This window comes from Cydia fagiglandana, chromosome 7, assembly GCF_963556715.1.
Source record: "Cydia fagiglandana chromosome 7, ilCydFagi1.1, whole genome shotgun sequence".
NCBI lineage: Eukaryota > Metazoa > Arthropoda > Insecta > Lepidoptera > Tortricidae > Cydia > Cydia fagiglandana.
The window spans coordinates 5,572,906-5,581,414 of record NC_085938.1 but is presented as its reverse complement, the minus strand read 5'-3'; the positions used below and the strand labels follow the sequence as shown (position 1 = coordinate 5,581,414).

The 8,509-nt window shown below is 40.6% G+C and overlaps 2 protein-coding genes across 2 annotated transcripts; both read right to left on the bottom strand.

Annotated features, from left to right (window-relative positions):
• Positions 1-217: 217 nt before the first annotated feature.
• Positions 218-1,586, bottom strand: LOC134666296 (uncharacterized). The gene has a single exon (XM_063523449.1). The coding sequence runs from the start codon at positions 1,408-1,410 to the stop codon at positions 265-267; it is 1,146 nt and encodes a 381-aa protein (XP_063379519.1). The 5' UTR covers positions 1,411-1,586; the 3' UTR covers positions 218-264.
• Positions 1,587-6,737: 5,151 nt separating this feature from the next.
• On the bottom strand, positions 6,738-8,266 carry LOC134666295 (uncharacterized). The gene has a single exon (XM_063523448.1). It carries the CDS (start codon positions 8,018-8,020, stop codon positions 6,875-6,877), a length of 1,146 nt encoding a protein of 381 aa, XP_063379518.1. The 5' UTR covers positions 8,021-8,266; the 3' UTR covers positions 6,738-6,874.
• Positions 8,267-8,509: the final 243 nt, after the last annotated feature.

The window sequence follows — 8,509 nt, the reverse complement described above, 5'->3', positions numbered from 1 at the left end:
ATCGCTATATACCGGTACCGGAGTACCAGTATCCCACTTCTGACACCATGTAGTGATATGAATAAATAGACTTTCAAATTGAATATAACGACTTTAATTAAGAGATCATTATAAGACCGAGACATGAGAGAATAGACAAAACATAGAGCATGTGTAATAGATAAACTAGAGTCTTAGTATAGTATGAACATCAGTGATACCATCACAACAGTTATCTGAGTAACTCTTATACTTTATACACGTCTTAGATAAATCTTGTTCTGCTTAACCAACCTGGCTCAAATATCTTATTGGTAAAATATTCGCATCAGCCCCGGTATCCTGTTTAAAATTAATAGTAACCTCTGCTCCGAAGGTTAAATCTATAGACCAATCGCTACTCGAATTACTAAGACAATAGATTACCTGATCGATAGGTTCCACTGAGGACTCCACAGCTTCTACGTTATACACTGTGCACATGCGTGAGAAATGATCATAGTTATTACAACTCAAACACATTTTTCCTAAAGCCGGACACTTTATATAGATTCCGTGAGCGAACCCGCACTTTAGACACTGCACTCCAGTTTTATTTCCACCATAAGGTCCCGTTTGTTGATGTTGTTGTCTCATCCCTCGTGATGAAACAGCTGTTTGCGCAGGAGCGGCACTGCGGCGCGGCGGCGCGGGGCGCGGGGCCGGCTGCGACCAACCGCGACCTCTGCCCCTCGGCGCGCCTCGCGCTCGGTACCCTCCACGTCTTGATATCCAATTCACCTGACCATACGGGATACCGCCTTCCTCTAGCATAAACTGGTCTTGACTATTACTTGCTGTAATGTTATAAGTATAAGCTTCATGTTCACTGGACTCTTTCTTGATTGACCCCGCCTGCACTTTCGATATTTGCGCAATATTACATATTTCCAGGGACTTTTTTAGAGTTAAGTCCGGTTCTCGCAACAAACGCTCCCTCAGCGCGTTCTCCTGTATTCCACATATGAGGCGATCCCTTATCAAATCATCTATTAGCTCCTTAAACTCACAAGCACTTGCTAGCTTTTTCAACTCGAATGCGTACTGCTCAATTGATTCACTTTGTTTTTGACACCGAGTAAAGAATCTGTGCCTTTCGATGGTAATATTTTTTTTCGGTGAGAAAAAAGATTCGAATTTATCCAATAAATCCTTTACACTGGCAAATGTACCTTCAAATTGAGCATGTACCTCGCGACACTGCTCACCAATCACATGCAGCAATATGCTCATCTGCACCTGAGCACTTTTTTTAGATAATTCACACGCCTCATAATAAACTTGGAATGATTTTCTCCATTTCTCCCATTCTTTGGAGAGGTTCCCTGATGTAACATTTTCCAAATTATTTGTAAAACTAAACGGTAATGGCGGCGGTAACACAGCTTCCATTGTGGCACAAACACTTCTCTGTATGTACGTATATATGTATATTATTGCAACCCAAATGTCCACAAAATCGTAATATCACTACAATTTCCGAGTTTTCAATACCCGTCTTAACTAACGTACGCACTATTTCTACAAGAGGTTCAAAACGGCTGCGCCATGTTAAGGTACTTGGGACGCGATAATCAAACACCAGTTCCAGATCAAGACTGAAGTTCATAAATAGGCACACTCCCGGAATGTCATCAAAATTCTCAAACATTTTCTTATGAAAAACCTCTGAAGCGGACGTAATTCCGAACGGTAACCTTAAAAACTTGTACCTACCGAAACATGTATTGAATGTGCAAAGATCCGTACTATCTTTGTGCAAACGCAACTGCCAAAATCCCTGTTTTGCATCCAACGTGCTATAATATTTTGATCCCAATAAGTTTACAGTAATTTCATCCAAGGTCGGGAGCTTGAAATGTTCCCTTTTAATTGCCTGATTTAAATCACGTGGGTCTAAACAAAGCCGTAGGTCGCCATTAGATTTTCGCGCTACAGTCATACTGTTAACCCAGTCGGTAGGGCCTTCCACTTTCGCAATTATGCCCTCATCTACCATATTATCTAATTTTTCCTTGATACTATCTTTTAAAGCTACCGGCATCTTTCTCGGAGCGTGGACTACGGGTCTAACACTACTATCAATTTCTATCTTGTACTCGCCAGGCATACATCCTAACCCCTCAAAAACGTCATTGTACTCGCGATAAATAAAATCATAATCCTGTACGACGCTAATGTCCTTTATCAATTTAACTACCTTAAGTTCACAACACGAATCGCGGCCTAACACCGGTGTTACTGTTGTAAAAATTGGGTATTTGTAAAATAACGTAAGAAAGAGATGTTTATGACACGAGTGTTTTATTCGAAGTAAGGTAACTAAGCAATTTTAAAATATTTTAAAATATATCAAAAATAGAAAATAGAAGACTTAACGTTTGTCTACACAAAGGAGGTTACAAACTACAACAGCCGCCCTTAATCGAAGTTGTGCCAGACAAACACAAACAAAAATAAACTTAAGTCTCTAATCCTAAGTTAAGTATACACCGTTTATGTACTACAGGTCCTAGTGGCTTCGTTAGTACATCAGCAGGCATATCACTACTTTTAATATATTCTAATTTAACAACATTATTAGACACCTTTTCCCTAATAAAGTGAAATCTGGTATCTATATGCTTAGTCCTGTTGTGGTGTACAGGATTTCGAACGAGGTTGATGGCACTCTGACTGTCAGAAGCTAAATTAACTATATGCAATTTACCTGTTATCTCATAGATAAACCGTCGTAAGTAGCATGCTTCCTTCGTGGCAGACGCTAGTGCCATATATTCCGATTCGGCTGAAGATAAAGCCACTGTAGGCTGCTTCTTGGACTCCCAGGATACTGGACCTCCACTTAACTTGAAAGTGTATCCAGTGTACGACCTTCTGTCAATCGGACAATTTGCCCAGTCCGCGTCACTAAAGCCTTTTAAAGGTTCTCCACTCTTCCTGTAAACCAAGGAGTAATTTAAAGTACCCTTCAGGTACTGCAGAACCCTTTTCGCAGCATTCCAGTGTTCCTTAGTAAAACACGTATTAAACTGGCTTAAATAGCTCGTAGCGTAAGCGATATCGGGTCGTGAGTTTACCGTAAGATACATGAGGCATCCTATTAAGTTTTGATACGGATAAGACTCACCTTCTTGACCATCAGTTCTTCTTTCCATATTCTTTTTAACTAGAGGAGTATCCACAGTCTTACAATCCTTCATGTTAAATTTTTCCAGTATGGAAAGAATGTAACTCCGCTGATTTAATTTAACACACTCGGAATCGCATTCAATTTGTAAACCTAAATAACATTTTAATATTCCGAGATCTTTCAAAGAAAAATATTTCGACAAATTCGTTTTGACAGTGTCAAACGTCAAATCAGATTTAAAGAAGACAATTATGTCATCGACAAAAATACCCAATATCACGAGTTCCTTACCAAAAAGTTTCGTATATACGCAAGGCTCGGAAGGAGTTCCTTTAAAACCTATTTTCAAAAGTGTTTCATTCAACTTTTTGTTCCATGCTCTCGGTGCCTGTTTAAGGCCGTAAAGGGATTTCTTCAGCAAACAAACCTTGTTTTCTTTGCCCTTTTCGATGAAACCAAGAGGTTGCTCCATGAAAACTTCTTCTTCTAAATCTCCGTTTAGGAACGCGGTATCGACATCCAAGTGCTTCATTTTTAACCCCATCATTCTCTGCAGCTAAAGCAAATAAAGTGCGGAGGGAAGAATGGCGAATCACAGGTGCAAACGTCTCATCGTAGTCTACTCCCTCCACTTGATGAAAGCCTTTCACGACGAGTCTCGCTTTATACTTGGTTATATTATCGTACGCGTCCTTTTTAATTTTGTAAACCCATTTACATGGTATCACCTTTTTATTAGGCTTATCTACTAGGTCCCATGTGTGGAGTTTTTTCAATGAACTATATTCATCAGCCATAGCATGCCTCCACTTATCTGCATCATCGGCTTGAGTAGCTTCAAGATATGTTGTAGGTTCTCGAGAATCAGCCGTAGACACGTTGTAAGTTAGGAAATCTGGTGGTTTCCTATCTCTTGAGGGGTATCTTGGCTCAGTATGAGATTCCTCTTCCACACTTGCTGGCTCTTCATCCGCACTAGGTAGCCGTGGTTCACTGAAGGGCTCTCGCTCTTCCATAGATACTAAATCTTCGGCACTTTCTAGATTTATCGGCGAAGGCGGTGGTGCAGGGTCGTTGCTCTCGTCGCAGTCATAAAATTGTCAATCTTGACAGTTTTCAGACTCGGTCTCTCTTTTATCTTCGAACAATAAAATAGAGTCTGACTGTACCTCAGGTTCTGGTGACCTCTGCTTCAGCTCTGTAAAACAATTCTCAAAAAAGGTTGCATCTCTGGACATAAACATTTTTCGTGGGTAAGCAGGATCCCTAAATATATAAGTCTCTGGAGTAACCTACGAAAATCGCTTCCTGTGCCTTGACATCTAATTTCCTTCTGTGACACGAGGGTATATGGACAGTGCTCTACATCCGAACACTTTCAGGTGACTAAGATCACCTCTACGAGCATACCACCTGTCATAAGGAATTTGTCCACCTAAGGCTCGATGAGGAGACCTATTCTTTAGGTATACGGCAACTTGAAAAGCATCTTCCCAGAATGCTTTTGACAGTGAGCATTCAGCTAGCAACGTCCGCGCCTTCTCTGTAACCGAACGATGTGTGCGCTCCGCGACTCCAACCTGTTGAGGACTGTAAGGCGTCGTCGTTTGATGCTCGATACCTTTCGAAGCAAGATAATCTACAAACTCTTTATTAACGAACTCCTTACCTCCGTCAGTTCTAACCGCTTTTATTTTCTTGTCTAATTGATTTTCAACAAAAGTTTGAAACAGACAGAATTTATTTTTTACCTCTGTTTTGGAAGAAATGAAATAAGCAAACACCTTTCGCGTATAATCGTCTACTATCGTTAGCATGTACCTATTTCCTTGAAAAGAGGTTGTAGACACCGGTCCCATGAGATCCATATGGATCAGCTCTAACGGGGAAGTAGCCCTATTAAACGCTACCTTCTTGAAAGGTTTCCTCGCTTGTTTACCTTCCACGCAAGCGATGCAACTATTTTTATCTACTACTGAATACTTTACGCCTACCTCGTGATTCTTCAGTTGGTTCATGCCTATGCGACACAAATGTCCTAGCCTCTTATGCCAAAGTTGATAACTATCCTGACAGTCAGAGTGCACATCCTGTGTCATATAATTATCTGCCACATTCTCGGGAACATTGACAGTACTGTCTAAAACGTACAGTCCACCACAGGGCGAGGCATGAGCAACAGATTCACCTGTAAAACGAAAATTATCAGATTTATAAAAGTTACATCCATTAATATCAAAAACACATATAAAACCCTTTTGAACAGTTTTGTATACAGATAACAAATTAGCTTTTAAATCTGGTACAAAATCAACGTCACTGATCTTGTTGACCACGTTCTCAGGTGTGTTTATTGATATGTTTCCAATTCCGCAGCACTTAATCTGTTCTCCGTTTGCGACAGTAACGGTACCTTGATTCTGTATCGTAAGACTCTGAAACCAATCTCGTCTAGAAGTCATGTGTCTAGTACAGCCCGAATCTACATAAATGATGTCCTTACTTGAGCTGCCAGAAGTATTAAGAGCTGTAAATGTCGTATCGTTGACAGTTACCTCATTGGCTTTCTCCTTCTTGCCTCTCATCGGACAGTCTGGACGCTTATGTCCAGGCATCTTGCAGTCGTAACAAACCAGATCCTTCTTCTTTGACTTCGGCTTCCTTTTCGCATGAAAAACCGATTCTAATGGTGTAGCCGCATCCTTGGACATTTCATTTAGCAGTTTTGTCTTAACTAAGTCTGTAGTCACATCGACATTACAGTTTTCTAATGCCATAATGAGAGGTTCGTATTTTGGAGTGAGACCTCCCAAAAGTATCGCAGCAATAGACTTATCCTCTAAGACTACATCTATATCCGCCAGATCCTGTGCGGTTGACATAACTGCGTTAATGTACAGTTCCATATTCGAAAAGTCCGACAGACTCAACCTGTACAATTTTCGCTCTAAAGAAAGTCTTCGTCCCATTCCCTTGTCCTCAAAAGCTTTCTGCAAAGATTTCCATGCTTCGGCTGCGGTTTTCGCACATCTAACATGAATGATTGCCGCACCATCTACTGTCAAACATATCTTTGCCAGGGCTTTCGAATCTTTTCGTACCTTTGTAGAGGCAGGGGTCGTGTCTCCTTCAGGGTAGCCACCGATTGTCTCCCACAGATCCTCGTGCAATAGGTAATTGCGCATCTTAAATTTCCACGCAGGGTATCCATCTTTGCTCCTCAGGCAAAACGACGGAATAGATGAGCTTGAATGGGAATTACAAACACTCGAAGCATCTCCCGATTCGTGTGACATATTTACGATTTTTATTATTTTCATCACACAATCACTACAACTCAATATTTTACACTTTACACTAAACTTTGCATTATAAATTATAGCATTCGTGCTGATAACGTGTTGTAAAAATTGGGTATTTGTAAAATAACGTAAGAAAGAGATGTTTATGACACGAGTGTTTTATTCGAAGTAAGGTAACTAAGCAATTTTAAAATATTTTAAAATATATCAAAAATAGAAAATAGAAGACTTAACGTTTGTCTACACAAAGGAGGTTACAATCTACAACAGTTACATAGGACGGTACATCCGCTATCACGAACTCCAGTATATAAAAGTTGTTTTTGTACTGCACTTTCAAATGACATGTACCTAGTACAATGATATCGTTATCTGAGTAACTCTTATACTTTATACACGTCTTAGATAAATCTTGTTCTGCTTAACCAACCTGGCTCAAATATCTTATTGGTAAAATATTCGCATCAGCCCCGGTATCCTGTTTAAAATTAATAGTAACCTCTGCTCCGAAGGTTAAATCTATAGACCAATCGCTACTCGAATTACTAAGACAATAGATTACCTGATCGATAGGTTCCACTGAGGACTCCACAGCTTCTACGTTATACACTGTGCACATGCGTGAGAAATGATCATAGTTATTACAACTCAAACACATTTTTCCTAAAGCCGGACACTTTATATAGATTCCGTGAGCGAACCCGCACTTTAGACACTGCACTCCAGTTTTATTTCCACCATAAGGTCCCGTTTGTTGATGTTGTTGTCTCATCCCTCGTGATGAAACAGCTGTTTGCGCAGGAGCGGCACTGCGGCGCGGCGGCGCGGGGCGCGGGGCCGGCTGCGACCAACCGCGACCTCTGCCCCTCGGCGCGCCTCGCGCTCGGTACCCTCCACGTCTTGATATCCAATTCACCTGACCATACGGGATACCGCCTTCCTCTAGCATAAACTGGTCTTGACTATTACTTGCTGTAATGTTATAAGTATAAGCTTCATGTTCACTGGACTCTTTCTTGATTGACCCCGCCTGCACTTTCGATATTTGCGCAATATTACATATTTCCAGGGACTTTTTTAGAGTTAAGTCCGGTTCTCGCAACAAACGCTCCCTCAGCGCGTTCTCCTGTATTCCACATATGAGGCGATCCCTTATCAAATCATCTATTAGCTCCTTAAACTCACAAGCACTTGCTAGCTTTTTCAACTCGAATGCGTACTGCTCAATTGATTCACTTTGTTTTTGACACCGAGTAAAGAATCTGTGCCTTTCGATGGTAATATTTTTTTTCGGTGAGAAAAAAGATTCGAATTTATCCAATAAATCCTTTACACTGGCAAATGTACCTTCAAATTGAGCATGTACCTCGCGACACTGCTCACCAATCACATGCAGCAATATGCTCATCTGCACCTGAGCACTTTTTTTAGATAATTCACACGCCTCATAATAAACTTGGAATGATTTTCTCCATTTCTCCCATTCTTTGGAGAGGTTCCCTGATGTAACATTTTCCAAATTATTTGTAAAACTAAACGGTAATGGCGGCGGTAACACAGCTTCCATTGTGGCACAAACACTTCTCTGTATGTACGTATATATGTATATTATTGCAACCCAAATGTCCACAAAATCGTAATATCACTACAATTTCCGAGTTTTCAATACCCGTCTTAACTAACGTACGCACTATTTCTACAAGAGGTTCAAAACGGCTGCGCCATGTTAAGGTACTTGGGACGCGATAATCAAACACCAGTTCCAGACTAAGACTGAAGTTCATTTATTGTACGCTTACCCACAACATGCATAAATATAAAGTACCTACAGCCTGCAATTATATAAAATTTACTTTCTTATTTACAGCACTCTTGCCCAGATTAAAGCTGATAATTAGTTCGAATCTAGTCTCCCATATTTTTTAATTTCACTGGTACATATGTCTTGACCAAGTAAATAGTAAATATACTAAATATACTTTTTTAAATATTCGCGCTCGGGGCGATGGAAGTTTCATCGTTCCGCCGCCCGCTCCATGCAACGACCAATCGCGTT